The sequence below is a fragment of the Manis javanica genome, chromosome 11 (assembly GCF_040802235.1).
Source record: "Manis javanica isolate MJ-LG chromosome 11, MJ_LKY, whole genome shotgun sequence".
Taxonomy (NCBI): Eukaryota; Metazoa; Chordata; class Mammalia; order Pholidota; family Manidae; genus Manis; species Manis javanica.
Window position 1 is genome coordinate 117096859 of NC_133166.1, and position 19094 is coordinate 117115952.

A 19094-nucleotide genomic window follows, 5' to 3' on the forward strand; every position below is an offset into this window, starting at 1 on the left:
CATTGGCCGTCCCGGCGCTGTCTCGGGTCGCCGCGCGGCCGCGGGAGTCGCTGAGCGTGCTGGTGTCCTCCACCCTCTGACTCTCTCATTCTTGACCAGGAGTGACCCTTCGCCCTGGAGCCTTCTCAGGCCGCCTTGCGGGACAGACCCTCTAGCCTGGAGCGCGGGGGTTCAACTTCCCGAAGCTCCGTGGCTGACGGTGTGACCTTGGGCAAGTCTTGCTTGCTGGGCCTCAGTTTCCCTATCTGCACCAGGTATTTGGGTGTGGGAAGTGAACTTAATGAGCTAAATATCCTCCTCCCAGGCTTTGTGACTTTCTGGGCAGGGTTGGGGACATGGGAGGGTCCTTAACAGTCCCTACACAGGTCTTGTGCTCCCCACAGGTCTGGGCCATGAACTCCTCTGGCAGCAGGAGGCAGGAAGCAGCAGGGCCGAGGAGTAGAAGAGCTCACAGACCCCGGGAAGAGGTGTGACCCTCTCCACTCTCACCCCGGCACCCCCGTGGTGGGAGTGGAGGGGGACTCCAAGCCCTGGCTCCCTTGGAAATGCTGATGGGTGGGAGTGGGGGCTGCCCGAAGAGCACAGGAACTCCTCTCTCTCTGGCCTCCCTCTGCCCTGGGTCACCCAGAATTCAGGGTGAGCAGGGACCAGGGGCCACCTCTGGGCTCTTTCAGGACCGAGATGTGCAACTGTCCAAGGCTCTGTCCTATGCCCTGCGCCATGGGGCCCTGAAGCTGGGGCTTCCCATGGGAGCTGGTAAGTGCAGGTCTGCAGGCTGCAGCCAGGGAGCAGTGTGAGCCTTTCCATAACTGCCCCCACCCCCATGGCTTCCACTGCGGCCCTGTGGGAGGGGCACAGAGAACACATTCCTCCGTGTACAGGGAGGACTGGGGCCCAGAGCCCACAGCCCAATATGATGTCTGGCAAACTGGGAGAAGACTTTGTCTGGGCCAGGCCTGGTGATTCTCTCCAGCCCAATGGCCCAATAAACACTTATCCCAAGAGTGGGCACTAGAGGGTATTGGGGCAACCAGTGTTTTATTGAGTGTCCACTCTGGGCCAGGTATTGTGCTAAAATGGGTCACTTTATCTTTGTGACTCTTTAAGGCAGATCCTATTCCCATGTAAACTGAGGAGACTGAGATCCAGAAAGGGGAGATTTCCTAAAGGTCATGTTGATAAACCCCTGTGACCCCCTAAGCCCAGGCTGTTCTGATGCCTTTGGCTCCCCCTATTAACTCTGGCCCCGGGCCAAAGCAAGTTCAGCCCCTGAGCACACACCTGCCCACAGATGGCTTTGTGCCCCTGGGCACCCTCCTACAGCTGCCCCAGTTCTGCAGCTTCTCAGCCGAAGATGTGCAACGCGTGGTGGACACCAGTGAGAAGCAGCGGTTTGCCCTGCAGCCAGGGAGCCCCAGCACTGGCCCTCTCATCCGGGCCAATCAGGGTCACTCCCTGCAGGTGGGGGCTGAGGGGACAAGTGGGAGAGCCGGGTGGGACCAGTGCCTGTGAAGGGGTCTCACTGCTGCCCATTCCCCACCCATTCTAGGTGCCTGCACTGGAGCTGAAGCCCTTGGAGACCCCGCAGGCCCTGCCCCTGATGCTTGTCCATGGCACATTCTGGAAGCACTGGTCATCCATTCTGCTCAAGGGCCTATCTTGCAAGGGAAGGACACATATTCACCTGGCCCCAGGACTGCCTGGGGACCCTGGCATCATCAGTGGTCAGTGTGTACTGCCCCGCAGCTATTCCCACCCACTCTGTCCTCCCAGGTCCCCCTTCAGGCATCTCTTGTCCAATGCCACCCCATGCTCTGCATGCAGCAGCACGCCTCTTCCCCACACTGAGTCCAGGACCCCATGTTTGATGACTATAACCTCAGGTTCCTGTTGTCTCCATAGGCATGCGGCCAAATTGCGAAGTAGCTGTTTTCATTGATGGGCCCCTGGCCCTGGCAGGTGAGCCTGGATACAGCAGGGACTGCCCTAGGAGGAGGCATGAGTCACACCTATGGCTATGTCTGCAGATGGAATCCCCTTTTTCCGCTCTGCCAATGGGGTGATCCTGACTCCAGGGAATGCTGATGGATTCCTGCTTCCCAAGTACTTCAAGGAGGCTCTGCAGCTGTACCCTACCAGTGAGAACTCTATTTTTTAAGCTTAAATATGTGCCCTCTGTCCTAACTTCTTTCCCAGTGCCCAGCCCCAGGCTGACTTAGGTCTTTCTGTATCTAACCAACTCTTTTCTCTATCTCAGGAAAGCCCCTTTCCTTGGCTGGTAATGAAGAGACAGAGTGTCACAGTGTCCCCAAAGATAGCTCCAGAGGAAGAAGAATGATCCAACAATAAAATATTTATTTTAAAAAGATGTAAAAACAAAAAAAATTCCAGTTTGAACCATGAATCATCATCCCATAGCGACAGCTGGTCTTTCTAGTGTGCTCAGGGACAACAGCTAGGTTAGGGATGTTGGTCTCAGCCATCTGGACAAGGGAAGGGTGGGTGCTGTGTGAGCTCAGGGACCACCCTCCCTAGCCTGGGGGATAACAGAGTCTGGCCCAGCCAGGTCCCTGGTTCTGCACAATGCCAGTGACAGTCAGTAAATGTACCCAGCTTAGTGCATGTCTGGACAGGGCGTGGGCAGTGAGTCCCAGTGAGTGTGGGCTTAGGAGTGGCCGTGGCAGGTGCTAAGCGGGGCAAGAGCAGAAAGACAGGCCTCAGAAGGCCTCGTGGCCTCCTGTGAGTTGCAGGAAAAGGTCTTCATCCAGTTCCTCCCCACGGGCCCGCTCCCGTGTTGACAGGAAAATGTAGCCGCCGATGTACTCGTGCACGATGCGGCAGCTGGCAGACACACTGCTGAAAGCCACGTTGATATGCTCATCAAACTCGATGGCGACCTGCAGGGTGGGCAGTCAGAGTGGCTGGCAGGGTGGGATAAGGGAGCCATCCCTGCCCTGCCCTGGCTGGGTCTGGCCCGGCCCCCTGCCCCATCCCCACCCTCACGCGGGGCCCACCTGCCGGATGTCCCAGTTAACATTCCACTGGCGCATGTTGCTGAAGCGCCAGGTCTTGACTACATCACCCACGGCCAAGTCTATTCGGATCAGTCGGTTGTTGGCAATGCCTAGGATCTCATCTTTCCTGCTGCCCTTGAACCTGGTCCCCAAGGGGAAAGAGTGTGAGGAAAGGCCCCATTGTGCATGGCCTTCTAGGCCACTCAGCCTGGTGCAGTGCTCAGGAGCAAGCTGTGCAAGCAAATAAGCCATTAGGGTCTCTGGGCCTCACGTTCCTCATCTAGAGAATGGGGGCTAACTGAAATAATCATGATGGCACTTAGCAGCCACACGCAAGTGGTCTATGCCTCTAAGTGACTTCTTTGCATCATCATCTGTTGCCTCACTCAGATTTCTGCAGGCTTGGGAAACGGCCAGCCAAAGGGGCACTCCCTGTCACAGCGCCCAGCACCGGCCCTGTCCTAGCCAGCTAACCACGGCCCGAGGGGGACTGGTCAGGGCAGAGGTAGGAGGGAAGCTGGGTCTCTTGCTCTCCTGGCCTGAGCTCATTCTCGTGTCTGCTGTGGGCTGCAGGATGGGGAGCACATGGGAGCCCTCAGTCGGGTCTACCCACAGATACAGGAAGGGAGGCCTCATGGTACCACCCACCAGACAGCAGGTGAAGGCAGAGACAGTGCTCGGCAAAGAGGCTGGGGTCGGGCTTGTACCTGACCATGAAATAGGAGATGCCAAAGTCGGGCAGGGACTGCCAGGCCTGGATGAAGCGCAGCTGGGCTTCTGACAGTGGGAGCTGGGCCACGTTCTGGTGGGCTTCCAGGATCCGTGGGGTGAGCTGCAGGACCACACTGGTGAGGGACTGCCCAAAGTCCCTGAGACCCTCGGCCTGTCCCCATCAGGGAGACGGGATGCTGAGCCTGGGGCAGGGGTATGGCCAGTGTGGGGCCAGCAGGGTACACCTCACCACTCAGCAAATATGAGCTGAGCCGGGCCCTGAGGTGGGCATGGGCAGGGGCACCGTGAGCCCTCCCAGAAGGGGCAGGCCAGCATGCTCGGGCTTAGGGACACAGGTGGGAGAAGGAGTGAGTGAGCACGTGGCTTTCCAGAGGAAGGCTCTGGGGTGATCCAGGGTCCAACGGTGGCCAGAAGAATGCTATGGTCATTCCTGCCACCAACTCTCTCTGGTACCTGCTTTGCCTTGAATTTTCGCTGGAAGCGGGGGGCAACAAGGCCATAGGGGTTAAGGCCCTCAGTGGAGGCATCAAGGCTCTGGGGGTGGTTGCCCGAGCCCCCAGCGCCTGTCCGCTGCAGGCTGAGGAAAGCCAGAATGGCCTGCACCTCGCTGGCGTAGCTACTGTCCGCCATGGTGCGGCCCTTGGAGGCCAGGCGGCAGCCGGCCATCCAGTGGGCATACTGCTGCTCCTGGGGTGGGAGGAACATAGGATGGTGGTGAGGGGCTAGCCAGACTCTGGTTCAGCCTCCTGCCCCTGTCCCTGTCCCCACTCCAGCCCCTGCTCAGCCCTCACTCACATCCTGGCACCGTAGGTAGATCTCACTCATGCCCTCAGGGGAGGGCACCAGGAGCTTGATACAGAACTTCTGGCCTGAGACATTGACATCAGGGACCACCTCACAGCCTGGAGGAAGAAGGGGTGGGCTTCTTAATGAGAGGCCCCTCGGTGATGCACAGCCTCTCAGGACAGAGGGCATCTTCCCTGGCCTCCAGGAGGAAACCGAGTAAGAGCATTACCTGCCCAGCCGACAGGAGGGCCCCTCTCCAGCCCTGCCTTGATCCTGTCCTGGCCAGGCCACCTTCACTTACCCTTGAGGTTGAGCTGTTGAATGGGGTCCCCCGGGGCCTCGTCCTGGCTCTTATAGTAGGACAGTGTGGTCTCCTTGAACACCACCCAGTGTTGGCGGTACCCCTTCAGGGTCAGCTTCCGGGGCCTGAGAGTGAGGAAAAGGTGTGTGAAAGGCCACCTCCCTCCCTCCACTCTCTCTCCACACTGAGCTCCTCTAGTAGGGCTGCCAGCTCTGGGCCCACACTCACCGGAAGATCCGAAGATAGTCCTTGAGTTCTGGGATGGTGGTGAGGCTGTCCTGGGGAGGAGAGGAGTCAGAGGGGGCCAGGTCCCAGGGCTTGGCCATGACCCAACCCCTGACTGGAGGCCCTCCTCACCAGCATATCCGTGGACGCTGACCCCTCCAGCTTCACCTCCAGGTTGCTCAGGGCTGCATCCAGGTCGTCAAGCCCCGGGTCTGTGCCAGCCGGGTCATCCACTTCCCCACTCTGGGACAGCTTGTTGATGTGGTACTGTGTGGGGCACAGGGCCAAGAAAGGGTGATTTGGCAGCCCATTAGCCCAACAGGGACCTGAGCTGGGCTTCCCTGAAGACAGGGCCCCATATGGAGGACGTCTGTGCCCTGGGACTGTCTGCACCCCGGCCCCCCAGGCCTGGGCGGCACCTGCAGTGCTGCAAACACCATCATCTCCTCCTCGGTGCAGTCAATCTCCTCCAGCAGCAGGTCCCACCGGGCCTGTTCATACAGCTGGGTCAGCCGCACTGGGTCTGCCTGGAGCGGTGGGAGGGGGAGGCTGCGTTGGTGCCCACTGCCCTGAGCACCCCGTGCACCTAAGCCCCCCACACCTAAACCCTACCTCTGCACTGTGGCAAGCTCACGCAGTGGTCCTACGTGGCAGCAGGCCCCAACCACAGCTTTATGGCCTGCCAGCCCCACCTGCCCAGGCAAGTGGCACCTTCTTCCCTTTAAACCTTTTGTACAGATGCTGACCGTATGTCTACTGTGTGCCCTGCATGCTGCAGGGGCACAAAGGGGACTGAGTAAACCAATCAATAGATAGGTGAAGTGATTCAAGAGTGCAATAAAAGCTCTAAAAAGGACACAGGTTCCATGGGGCATCCACATGATGCCCTGGAATGAGGACACATGTTCAGTGGTGATGCGAGAGAACGGAACTAGTGTGCCCGAGACTACTCTACGGGAAGAAGCACTTGGAGGGGCCTCTTGAGGTGCCCACATGCTGCACTAAGGCCTGAAGGGTGACAACAGGCCACTGAAGGGAAGAGCGAGAGGAAGAACATTCCAGAGAGAAAACACAGGGAGTGCAAAGCACAAAGCGGGAAACCAGTTACCCACACAAGACCAAGCCCACACACCCTCTGAAACCCACCAGAATTGATAGCAAAGGCATAGAAAAGGTAAATCCAAAGAGAGGGAACTAGGCGGGTGAAAGATGCCAAGATTTTGGAAGACAGAAAGCAAAAACATGAAGGAGAATTGAGTTCCAGGGGGAGAAAGCAGGAATCACTCTTTTCCCCTCCTGTTCTGTGGGAAAGGCATGAATGAGGCTTGAGAACAGGCAGAAAGCACACAGTAAAAAATACAAAAATCTGAGCAAAGACATCCTTCACATGGCATACCCCAGGAGAGGCTCTGGACCAGGACCCCTGAGCCGAGAGGTGGGGGGCGCTCAAGCGAGGACTGTAGAGCATCTATGAAAGGAACACATCCCTCCCCACTCCCTGCAGTCAAGTGACGGCCAGCGGGTACCTGGCAGAAGCTACAGAGGCTGAACCAGAGGTACCCCTGTATTTGGTACTCTAGGCACAGCTGGGTTAAGGGGAGCATTGTGCTAAAAAACAGATGAATTAAGAGAAGGTTGGCATTCTCAGGGGTAAGACCCCCAGCCCTTCCCCACTTGTCACCCTACATTTTGGCAGTGAGCCTTTTACCTACAGTTGGGAGACCAGAGGTTCACTGCTGAGGAACTAATGAGCCAAAGAGAAACTCCTCCACAAAGAGTGGCATCCCTGCCCCATCGCTGCCAGGAGGCCCCCTCAAATGCCAAGCCCCATTTCATCTACTCAGGATTTCCAGTCAGTTTCTTAGAGCTTTACTTTTAAATATGAAAAGACAGGCAAGGGTTTCCCACATTTAAGGGAAAGCTGCTAGCAGAAACTGGAGAGACCAACACAAGCAAGAAAAAGAGAGCTTAGAGGAAATAAAGGCAATGTAGGGAAGAACAGAAAACTTCAAGTGCTAGTCAAAATCCTTATTGAGACAAAATGCTGCACTTATGAAATAAGAACAGGATGGGAGACACATATTTATGTTCACCTGGCTTAGGACAAAGGTGCCCCTGCAGTCACTCGGGAAAGGATGCTCTTTTCAATAAATGGCACTGGGTCCATTGGATATTCGTATGTAAAAAAACTATTTGTACCCCTACCTCACACCACATACAAATGTCAATTCCAGATGGATTGTAGATCTAAATATGAAAGTCAAAGCAATAAAACTTTTAGAGAAAGATTGGACTGTATCTTTGTGATCTTGGAATAAAAATGATTTCTTAAACAGGTCACAGAAGATATTAATCATAAAAGAAAAATGCAAAAAAATAAAAACCAGATTATATTAAAATTGGGAACTTCTGTTTATCAAAATAAACCATTAAGAGAATGAAAAGCCAAAGCCCAGAGTGGGAAAATGTAATCCCAATATATTTATCTGATAAAGTGTCATCTACAGAATATATAAAGAACTCCTACAAAGCAATATGAAAAAGACAAGCAACTAATATAGAAATTGGCAAAAAATTGGAACAGAAACTTCAAGAGGATATCCAAATGGCTAGAAGCCATATGAGAAAAAGCTCGGCTTGATTAGCCATCAGGGAGATGTAAATTAAAGCCATATAAAAAGCGCCTCGGTGCTTGTCTGGGGTTGGGTGTGGGAGAAGACATGACTACAAACGGGCACTGGAGAACTTTCTGGGGTGATAGAAATATTCAAAACAAGATTGTGGTGATGGTTGCACAGCTGTATAAATTTGCTAAAAATAATCAAACTGCTTACAATGGGTGATTTTTATGGTATGTAAGTTATATCTCAGTATAAAGCTGTTTAAAAAACAATTAAACAAAACACCATATGAGATAATATTACACATCTACCAGAATAGCTACAATGGAAAAGATAGGAAATACCAAGTGCTGGTGAAGTTGTGGAACAATCAAAATTTTCATACACTGCTGATGGGGGTATAAATTGGAACAACCACTTTGGAAAGCTGTTTAGCAGTTATCTACTACAGCTAAACCAATGCCTGCCCTGTAACCCAACAATTCCACCTCTGGGTATATGCCCTACAGAAATATGTACATGTGTTTACAAACAGACATATACTGGAATGTTCATAGCATCTCTGTTCATAATAGTCCCAATTGGGAAATTGTATAATGCCCATCAATAGTAAGAATGGAAAATTAATTTAGTGTATTGACGTAATGGAATGCTACACACTAAAAAGAAAGAATAAATTTCATGTGTGTAGATTTCAAATACAGGCAAAACTAATCTATGGTGTTAGAAGTAATATTAGTGGTTCCCTCCATTCTGAGGGAGATATCGCCTGGAGAAGGCATGAGGGGAGTTTCTGGGGGCTGGTAAAGTTCTGCTGTTTAATATGTTAGATACATATATGCATTTTTCTGAATGTATGTTATGCTAAAAAAATCTGTTAGGAACTCTTAGAGCTCTTAGGACTTAAAAATACAGTTTCAGATATTAAAAACTCAATAGATCATTTGGAAAATTAATCAAGGCACTTCAGAAAACAGAAAAAAAAGACAATGACTTTAAAAACAAGAAGAGATAAATGTCTGAGTCTTTTTCTTTGAAGAATCAATCCAGGAGGTCTAATATCTACCAAGTTCCAGAAAAAAGGAACAGAAAAACAGAGGGGAGCAAATTATTAAAGAGACTGTGTAGGGTATTTCTCTAGAACTGAAACACCCCAGGTTTTTGGTTTGAAAGGGCTCAGCAAACGTGAAGGGCCAATCAATGAAGAAAGACCCATAGTAGGACATACTATTAAGAGATTTTAGAAGATGAAGACATAAGGATAAGATTCTAAAAGCTTCTGGAATGCTGCCCCTCCAAGAAAAAAAAAGGGTCACATATGGAAGGACTGAAAATAAAAATGGCATCAGAATCCTCAACAGCAACACTGTAAGATGGCTTTAAAATTTGGCTGGAAAATGTTTCAACCTAGAATGCCATACCTAACCAAACTATCATGTGAGTGAGGGTAGAATAGTGACCTCTGCAGACATGCAGGACTTCAAACCCCTTGCCATTTTAGGAGAAGCTATTGTTATTTTACCACTTTAGGGGAAGTTATTGAAATACATGCTCCACCAAAATGAAGCGGCCAGTTAAGAAAGAGGAACATAAGAGATCCAGGAATGAAGCAGCCCCATATAGGGAGTCCCAGGAGATAGTGAAGGAAGTCCAAGGACAACAGTCATGCAGTGGGTCTAGACAGCTACCATGCCTTGGTTCCAAGAAGGAAAGAACACCGACTGAACACTGAAGGCTCAATAATTTTGAAAGGAATACTGTGCTTGGGCTGCAGTGTTTGAGGGCCTTAGTTATGGAACATCCCACCCACCTCATCACTGTGGAGACTCCCCGTGGCAAGTCACACCACATAGAGAGCATTCAGATAGTCTTCTGGGGTCCCTCTTCTAATTGTACATAGACAATTAATAGACAGATAAGTAAATAAAAGTATAGCAATCATGAACATGAAAAATTTGACCAAGAAAGGAAGTATCACTACTCTGTGGCTTAGCTAAGAACACTCTTTATATGTGTTACTATTAATACCCATGATTGCGTTGCCAAAACTATAACACAATTCAATTGGAAAGGTGCAAAGAAGTGTGTGTTTTATGTGTTGGGGGGGGTGAGGTAAGAAAATTAAACTTCATCTTTTATACAAAGTCAACAGATTGTGTGTGAAATGGGAAAACCAAGGAATAGAAATAAAGAAGCATGCCATATAAATGTAAATACTAGAGCAAAGAGTTACAGAGTTAAGATCTACAGTCTCTACGGATCAGAAATCTAGGGTAAGAAGAGGTGGGGCACGGAACTGCTTTTGTTGTTGTTATTATTACAGACCTGCTAGGGATAGTTAACTCTTTAAGCCATCATATATTATTTGACTAAAAGTTAAACTTAATAAAACAAAAAGAAGAACAAAGACCAAATGGTTTTTAGATATTGGAAAACAGCCCATGCAGAACAGTGATCCTTGAGACAGGGAACCAAGTAAGGCGAGTCCTAAGATCACCCCAGCTGCCTGGCTGGGAAGTTTCCAGGCTGCACACAGAGAGGAGGACCCCAGCATACTCCCTGAGTTGAGGAGATGTAGTTGAGGATTTGAGGAGTCCAAAGCAGTTGGGATTAGTAGGGCAGAGTACTGAGGCAGAGAGAGCTGCACAGAGAGCCCCTCTGGAGTCTGTACCTGGGTACTGACCGGCGTGTGTGTGTAAGCAAACTACCCAAGGCTGCTGGAAGAAAACATTGAAAAGGAGCAGGTGGAAGGAATATTTACCAGAGCTCACATCAGGGTGGGAGAGGTTCACATCCCAACAGCCAGATTAGAGAAACCTCATGATACAGGGCACACCGGATAGAATACTCAGGAAGTGATCGCTTCTGCACTGCGGTACATTAGCCTTAGATCGAAGGATGTTTCTGTCTTGCTCAGGCTTGGAAACCTAAGCAAGGCTTGGAAGGATCAAACTCTTTTCAAGTATCTTAATTTCACTCCCAAACATGATTTTAAAAATTTAAAGGACTTAAAAAAAAAACAGCACCTAAGAACATAACATTTGTAGTGTCTAGTATCAAATATAAAATTACCAGGCATGAAAACAAGCAGAAAAATTCAACTCATAATGAGGAGAAAGTCAACAGAATTAGATCTACACATGATACAGATGATAGAATCAGTAGATAAAAACACAAAAAAGTTCATGTAAATATATCCTGTATGTTTAAGAAGGTGGACAAAAGCATGAGCATGCTAAGGAGAGATATAGAAAATATTATAAAGGTCAAGACTAAACTTCTAGTCATGGGACTAGTGGCAGATTAGATAGGGCAGAAGAAAAAATCAGTAAACTTGAAGACAGAGCAATTAAACTATAGAAAAATAAGACTGGAACCCTCCCCCTGAAAACAACCCCCAGAAAGCAAAGCGCATCAGTGAGGCGTGTGATGATTTTAAGCGATCTCGTAGTCATGTCACTGGAATCCCATAAAAGGGGGAAGCAGAAAAAGTATCTGAAAAATAATGGCCAAAATTTTCCAAATTTGATGAAAACTATAAACTCACAGATTCAAGAAGCTAAATGAACCCCAAGCATGAGAAACCTGAAAGATATTAAGACACATGATCACCAAAACCTTTAAGACCAGTGATAAAATGAAAATTGTAAGAACACTCAGAGAAAGACACATTACATATAGATGGACAAAGAAGGCCAGCAGAACTGCTGCTTTGCTGGAAGCAGAGCAAGCCACAGGGCTGAACCAACATCTTCAAGGTACCATAAGAAAAATAAAACCTATCAACTGAGAATTTTATCCTGAGTGAAAGTATCTTTCAAAATAAAAGGCAAGGTAATGACTTATGCAGACATGCAAAAGCTGAAAGAGTTCATTGCCAGTGGATCGGCAGGACAAGAAATGTTAAAGGAAGTCCTTCAGGCCAACAGAAAATGATACCAGCTGGAAATGGGATCTATAGACGGAATAAAGAACACAGGAAATGGTGAGTATATGGGCAGACAGAAAAGACTTTTCATATTTTTTAAGTATCTTTACAGGACAGTTAGCTGATGGAACTGTTCCGTATCTTGACTGCATCAGTGTCAGTATCTTGGTTGTGATACTTGCTGGGGCAAACTGGGAGAAGGGTATCCAGGAATCTTAGATCTCTGTGTATTACTTCTTACAATTGTCTGTGAATCTATAGTTATCTCCAAACACAAAGTTTAATAAAACATGATTGCCTGGCTAAAGTAAAAATAATAACAATGATGACCCAACAATTCTACTCAAGTACATCAAGAGAAATGAAAATACATGTCCACTCAAAAACTTATGCATGAATATTCACAGCAGCATTATTCATAAAAGCCAACAAGTGTGGGGGTGGAAACACATGTCTATTAACTGATGAAAGGATCAATTAAATGTGGTATGTACATACAATGAAATATCTCACAATACAAAGGACAGAGCCCTGATATATGCTACAACATGAAAGCATTATGCTATGTGAACGAAGCCAGCTGTAAAAAGCCATAAATTGTATGATTCCATGTATATGAAATGTATAGATTAGCCAAATCTATAAAGACAGAAAAGAGATTAGTACTTGCCTGGGGCTAGGGCAGGTGGGGGATAATGGATGTAGGTTTTCTTTTTGAGGAATGAAAATGTTCTAAACTGACTGTGGGGATGGTTTCACAAGTTTGGGGATACACTAACCATTGCACCGTGCACTTTAAATAGGCAAATCATATGGCACCTGGATTATTTTTCAAAGCAGCTGTCATAATAACAGCAGGCTCTGACATATGTCGAAGTGAAGTGTGCGAGGCCGGGAGGGGAGATCCCTCTCCTTAGGACGAGCCAAACTGCCCGAGCAGGGTTCTCGGGGACGCTCACCACTGTCTATGCCCATCTATGGTCATTGCCTTCCTTGATGGCCTCTTGGGAAACAGGCCTTGGCATCAGCCTGGACCCAGCACCATGTTGGCAGAGATAACAAAAGGGATGTGGGTGGACAAATGGATAGATGGACAGACCCCTACAGGTCTCTAATGCTCCCAGAGCCCAGACCGTGGTGCCCACTGACCAGCCCCCACTTCTCCCTGAGCCAGCCTACCTTGGGATCCAGGTCGAAAAAACTGTAGTACTTAAAGCGCAGCCAGAGTGTGTCCCCAGTCTTGATGCCCTGCTGCATGAGGCACCGTGACGAGTCCAGCCACCTGGGCCATGGCACAGACAGGGGTGAGCGCTGGGAGAGGTACAGCACTGGGGCGGGGGGCTTGGGGCAAGCACACACTTATAGAAAAGGCCTAGAAACAGGAGGTGTGGATTTAGGGTTAGCAAGATACAGGGGAGGGTGTGGACCCTGGGAGTAGGAGCCCAGACACAAGGGGAAACGGCCCTGGGGGCAGGCCCGGGGGCAGAGCACCTGCTGTGGAGCTGGGTCTTGTCCACCAGGGAGCCGGGCCGGGGCAGGCGCTGCAGCAGGAGGGGGTCTGGCGGGGGCTGAGGCCGGCTCAGCATGTGGTAGCAGGCCTCAGTCTGAGCACTGTCTGAGAAATGGGCTGGCATCCCCCGGAACAATGCAGGTGCCACACCTAGGGTGCAGGCTGGGTCAGCCAGGCCAGGCCCCCAGCCCCCCGCCTCCTGGGCCTGGCCCCCCAGCCCAGCCCCTGGCCTGCCCGGACTTTGCTCACCCCCAGCCAGGACGACCTTGGTCAAGTCATACAACTCCTCCTCTGGCTCCTTTTCTTTCTTCTTCTTCTCTTTCTTCTCTGGAGCCCGAAGCAGAGACAGCTCCTCAGGGTGCCGGATACCTGCGGAGAGTTGGGGCCTCAGCAGGGCAGGGGTCCTGCCCCGTGACCTCCACCCAGTCTATGCGCGCTTTGGGGGAGGTCACGGCTCTGCAGGCAGGTTGAGGGACAGACAGAAAGGACATGACAATAGCTGGGCCTATAAAGGGAGGGGACCTGCACTTTGGCAGGGTGGCAGAATGGGGACCAGCCAGAGACTCACTGAGGAGGCGGCAGATGGCAGCCACAGCCTGGAAGAGGGGCTGGGAGAAGCTGGCTCGGAGGCGCAGGGCGCGGCGATTAGGCAGCCGCAGGATGACGGGCCGGTGCTGGGGCCCGAAGAAGAGGCGGGCGTCAGCCAGGATGCCATACTTGTCCAGTGTCCAGTGGGTCTGCAGCAGCCATTGCCTTTTCTGTTCCCACCAAATGGCATGATCTGACCAGTCCTGCTTGCGCTCTGCAGGGCCACGGAGAAGGGGGTGCATGCGCATCAGCCTTGGAGGGCCCTGCCCCCAGCACTGAGCACAAGACCAGGATCCAGAGGCCCGTGATGATGCCCCTCAGCTGCCTGAGCCAAGCCACATGCGGTTGGCCTGGGGTCTGGGACCGAGGTTATGGGAGAATGGCTCTTGCTGGCTAACCCTCCTAGGCTATTGCCATATCACTTCTCAGGGGAGTTCCTACCCCAGAACCTGGATGCCCAGTCATGGTACTTTCATCTCACGCACCCCAGCCACTTGGGCTCCCCTCTGTGGCACCTCCCATGTCCTCCCGCAATTCCTGGCTCAAGGGCCTCCCTCGGGCATTCCTGGGGCTCAGGAGGCACAGGCTACCGCAGGGCCCAGCGCTGGGAGTGGCACGCAGCAGCAGGTGCTCTGTAAACATGTATGGGTCACTGGTTCTGTGACCTAGGCCAAGGCCTTACCCTCTCCATGCCTCAGTGTTCTAAGCTGGTGAGATGAGCGCAGCAATCACCCTGACCCCATGGACACTGAACAATGCCAGCGTGTGCTGAGTGCGCGGCGTCTATGGTGTTCTTCTGTGGGCACATCACAACCAGCGAGGGAGCATCAGTCAGAACTGTGACTACTGCACTTGTCACCGCCATGCAGCCAGTGACAGACGACACACGGCCTCTCTGTTCTCCCTCTAGGGGCATGAGCTGGTGTGAGCACAGCCCGCAGAGCGTGCCAAGCCTCTCCGAAGGAGGCCTGACTCCCTGCCTACGCCCTTCCTCCCACAGCCCTGCCTTAGCCCTGCCACCACGTCTCCAGTGCTTTAAGGGAGAGAGACCCCGTCTGACTCCTGGCCTTGCCCAGTGCGGTCGGGGACCCTCTTCTCCCTCCTCAGCCACAGCCTCTTCCTGGGGGTCTCACCTAGATATGGCCTCGTCTTCCTTCTGCCACCCCAATTGCACATCCCATAGGCCCAGGCACTGTGGCCTGGACCGTGGAACAGAAACTTGCAAGCTACCAGTTAAGGCAAAAGTCCACTGGCCTCCATCTTCCCAGAACTGTTCGTTCACCAGGCCATGCGCCCGGCTCTGAGACTAGGCATGTGATGATGTCTAGTCCCAGACCCACTGACACTCATCTTAAATTCTGCCCAGTTTAAAGGGAGTCTCTTAAACATCTTCAAGGTTTGAAGGGTTCATCTTAAACTATGCTCCTCTCTTCACTGGCTCCTCCGCACTGCATCTGGGGTCTGGGCGACAACTCTCCTGCTAGGACAGCATCATCCCTTTCACTTTAAGCCGCATTTAATCAATGTCAGTCCCACCTCCAAAAGCCAGCCTCCTGTCCACCCTCACTGCTGCCCGTATGAGGCCTTGTGGCCCTGCCCCACAGCCTACCCGCACTGGAGGGGCCTGCCTAGATGTAACAACGCCTCGGCCTGATGCTCTGCTGAACACCCTTCAGTGGCTGCTCTCAACCACCAGGACAGAGGCCAAACACCTCATGATGGCCACTCCAGGTGTTCTCCCTGGCCTGGAGGCCCCAGTTCTGAATAGCCCCATGCCCCGTCACACGTTGCTCCTCCCTGCTGGACTGCTCTCAGGACTCATACTAAGTGACAGATGATACATGGCCTCTCCCGGGAAGTCTTCCCTCCCAAGCTGGGTGCAGCCCTTTCTTCCAGCTCCAGGCACTCCCATGCTATCTCCCCCAGCAGAGGCCAGTGCCTGGCCCTGTGCAAGCAACTGAAGGGTCCATCTCACCTGCCCTGCTGTGTCCAGGAGGTCAGGACCCTGACTGAGCATCAGTAGATGTCTGATGCACTAAGGAGTAGGAGGGAGTAGGAGAGACAGGGACAATGTCCCCATAGCAGGTGACAGGAACTGAAGCCCTCAGGGCTCAGCAGTGGCTGGAGGAGCGGGGTCTGTGTGACTCCCCGTCTAGGCCTCTTGCTCTGCCCGTGTGCTGTGCCCTGGGGACAGCCAGGTCCTTTCTTGGGCCCCAGGCCTTCTCCCCCTCCGCCCTGGCTTGGCCCCTTCCCTGCCTGAGTCTCGGTCTGACGCCCAGTTTCCTGAGAGACCCTCTGTTCCCCACTTCCGCTTTCGCAGCCTCCTCGAGCCCTGCCTTCTGGAAGCTCCCTGACCACTTCATCCTGTTGGGCTATCCTAGGGCCCGGTCTGTCCACAAGTTGACTGACCTGCCTCATGGGCTGCACGTGGCAGGATGCCTGGGTCTGAGGAGGCTGCCCACCCCCACCCACAGGCGGCCCAGGACCCAGGCTCCTGACTGACACTATCATGGACCTGCCTTCCGGCTCTGGTTATCAGAGGGTGCCCACTGCCTTGCCAGGAAGGGGCAGCCCCCACTCCCGCAGGGAGAGGCGATGAGTAGCCCCCATGTCACTGGCCTAGCTCCTCTCTATGGCTGATACCGCAGGCTGCTCTGCTGTAACTTCCTGTGGGGGCAGGGCCTTCCCACCCAGGCCAGGCCATCACCAGCCTGCTGAGGGCTTCCGCCCGGGGGAGGGAGTGAGGGAGCAGGCCCCAGCTCCCCAGAAGCCCTCTCTCATTTCCCCTTGGGCCCCCAGAAGTGACCTCTGCTTCAACATATACAAGGCCTCTCTAGCCCCTTTTAGTGGGTGAACAGAAGATGGTGGCCAGGTCTGCTCCTCAGGGACTTAGCAAAACCCGCTGGAGTGGGAGGAAGGGAGGGAAGACAGAGGGAGAGAGAGGAAGTTGGGGAAATGACTTTTTTGGAACCAAATGATTAAGCTGGTGCCTGAGTCACTGTGACACCGTTATTGAGAGCTGCACAGCATGGAAGTGCCAGGGGACATGGGTTGTAGTTGCCTTGTGGTGCTGAGGTCAGCGGCGGGACAGCCAGGTACTCACCGATCTTCTCCACAACCTTCAGGAGCACAGCGCCGATGTGTGACTCCCCCGTGACCCGGAGGGTAACTGACTCGGCCTGGGGGTCCTCCTCTCCCACAAACACCTGCAGCTCCCAGGATGAGTCGATATAGTCCCCGGTGGCTGTCTTCATCCCCGCCATGGCTGTGGCTCTACAGAGAGGGTGGGGAGAGGCAAAGTGGGCGGGGCTCCAGGGTCTGGTGGGCTATAGGTGCTCAAGTAGGAGTGGCCCTGTGGTCAGTGCCCTGGACAGGCAGGTGAGCAGACAGTGGGCCTGCAGGCCAGTGTGCCATGGCAGCAGCAAGGCACAGGCTACCTAGTTGTTCCAGGTAAACCTCAGACCCTCTCACCATCACGGATGGTTGGGCTGAACCATGTCGTCCAACCCACTCCCGACTCACAAACAGGAAAACAGGCTTCGTAAGAGAACAGAGGGGCTACTCAATGCAAGGGCTGGGCACAGTCTCCATCTGCTTTCCCTGCCCCCAGTTCATCCTCAGACCCTCACTGATCGCTACCCACCCTGGAAATGGTTGTGAACCCAGGTCAGAAAATTGTTCCAATCCTAGCCCAAAGCTCAGATCCAAACATCCTAGACCAGCTGCGGCCTCCCTAGGGCAGTGGGAAGTCTGAGCTGCCACATGGAGAGAGGTGTGCTGGGCAGAGGGCTACAGGAGGGAAAGTAAGAGATAGGTGTCTCGGGCCTTCAGCCACTGGCCCAGCTTACCTTACCTCGCCTGCCAGGGGCTGGGGGCCACAGGTTGGGGTCAGTGTCAGCCACTCCTCGCCTCAGCCTACACACCTGCAGACTACTGTGTGCTTCCTGCCCCTCTGCAGCAAGAAGCTGGGGCCTTATCACGAGCAAGGAGCAGGGCGGGGTAGCCCCTCCCCAGGGCGGGCTGGCGTTGAGGGCAGGAAGCAAACGCCAGCCATTGCGCTGGGGTTCCAGTGGGGCCCTCTGTTCCCAGTAAGTGGAGGAAGCAGCAGAGGGCCAGAGGAGTGAGTCTCGTGGACCCAACCCCACAAAAAGGCACCCCTCATTTTCAGGGAGGCTCGGTTAAAACAAGAGAAGCTACCAATTAGTATTCAGGGATAGGTCCCCAGTAGGAAGCCATCTCCCATCTCTAACCTGTCATAAGGTTGGGGGCCTTTGGGCCATGAAACATCACTGAGTTGCCATGGAGTTGAAACAATTGAATCCAGGTCATTTAGGAATTTGGCAGGTCAAGGTGGGATGTTCCACAAAATAGATCTTTTAAGGCCCCAAGGAAAACTTTTATGTCTTTCCTGTCCCCAGTAAGGCCTCTATTTCCAAACCTGGCAAATTTATAGAGCTGCCCAGGGCAACAGCTGAATAAAGAAATTGGACTCTGAATATTCACAGACCTTTCTCCTGCCACCTCCGGGTCTCAAGGCTTCAAACTTGCCATCTTCACAGTCCCTGAACGTTCAATGTGCTCACCCCCAGTACCCAAAGCTCACTCAAGTCCCTACTCAAAAGTGACCTCAGAAGGTCCCTGGTGGCCCCACATCTTCCAACCCATCCACTGCACTGGGACCCAAGCTTTGGTGGGGCAAGTCCTTATGTTCACTACCAGGTAGCAGGAATTCAGCCTTTCCAGAGCCATATGCTACAGCGACACCAAAGGCACAGCAGGATGCCTGTGGAGGCCAGGCTTTATGACCCAGACGGAGGAGGCCTGCTGGGGATTCCCAGGGGAAAGCCAGCTTATGTGAGGCTGCAGCAGCAGGCAGCAGAACTGGCCGCTGGCTTCAGCTGCTTCCTAGCCCAGAAGGCTACGACACTCTTGGAACAAATGAGGAAGCTTTACTCGTGCTCCAGAAGCCACCCGTCTAAAGAGGGTTTCAGAAACAGTTTGCTGCAACTATAGCGAAGTGTAATTAAAACCCCTACTTTACGCTTTGCTGAGAGCGATTTAAAAAATATTAACAGCAGCCAACTGCAAAAGGTCCAAAGCATCCCTTGCAATGGAAATCATTTTTTTGGTTCCTGAGCAGAACCCAGTGTTCTCCTCAGGTTTCTGGCTTGGCGATGAGAGGGTGGCACACTGACAGCACGGCAATCACCTAAACCTCTGGACTTGGTGCCACTTTGGGTCAAAGAGCCTCCCAGGTTCCCGTTCAGCTGTTCGCTGAGTGACAGCACCACCTAGTGACCATCTGGTAGAGCCTGCGAACCAAACAGGCTCACACCCAACTTGGAAGGAAAAGGAGAAAAGGCTGTGGGGTCCAAGTCTAGCCAATGCA

General features: G+C 52.3%; 2 protein-coding genes across 4 annotated transcripts; one reads left to right on the plus strand and one right to left on the minus strand.

Annotated features, from left to right (window-relative positions):
* The first annotated feature begins 21 nt into the window (after positions 1-21).
* On the plus strand, positions 22-2368 carry TRPT1 (tRNA phosphotransferase 1). 2 transcript variants are annotated; one of them, XM_017677027.3, is made up of 8 exons: positions 25-254; positions 384-467; positions 675-756; positions 1292-1461; positions 1550-1724; positions 1903-1959; positions 2028-2138; positions 2258-2368. In XM_017677027.3, exons 2-8 carry the CDS (start codon positions 393-395, stop codon positions 2347-2349), a joined length of 762 nt encoding a protein of 253 aa, XP_017532516.3. In that variant the 5' UTR covers positions 25-254; positions 384-392; the 3' UTR covers positions 2350-2368. The 2 variants fall into 2 exon arrangements, with proteins under 2 accessions (XP_017532517.3, XP_017532516.3); XM_017677028.3 differs by lacking the exon at positions 675-756 and having other exon boundaries at positions 22-254; positions 1324-1461.
* Positions 2334-17697, minus strand: FERMT3 (FERM domain containing kindlin 3). Of its 2 annotated transcripts, none has more exons than XM_017677025.3 (15): positions 17554-17697; positions 16809-16978; positions 13686-13919; positions 13367-13486; positions 13099-13267; positions 12787-12889; positions 5478-5585; positions 5191-5325; positions 5062-5111; positions 4834-4958; positions 4542-4648; positions 4200-4433; positions 3722-3846; positions 3015-3156; positions 2334-2897 (listed from the first exon to the last, which is right to left on the minus strand). In XM_017677025.3, the coding sequence occupies exons 2-15, from the start codon at positions 16966-16968 to the stop codon at positions 2718-2720; spliced, it is 1992 nt and encodes a 663-aa protein (XP_017532514.1). In that variant the 5' UTR covers positions 16969-16978; positions 17554-17697; the 3' UTR covers positions 2334-2717. The 2 variants fall into 2 exon arrangements, with proteins under 2 accessions (XP_017532514.1, XP_017532515.1); XM_017677026.3 differs by having other exon boundaries at positions 17559-17693.
* Positions 17698-19094: the final 1397 nt, after the last annotated feature.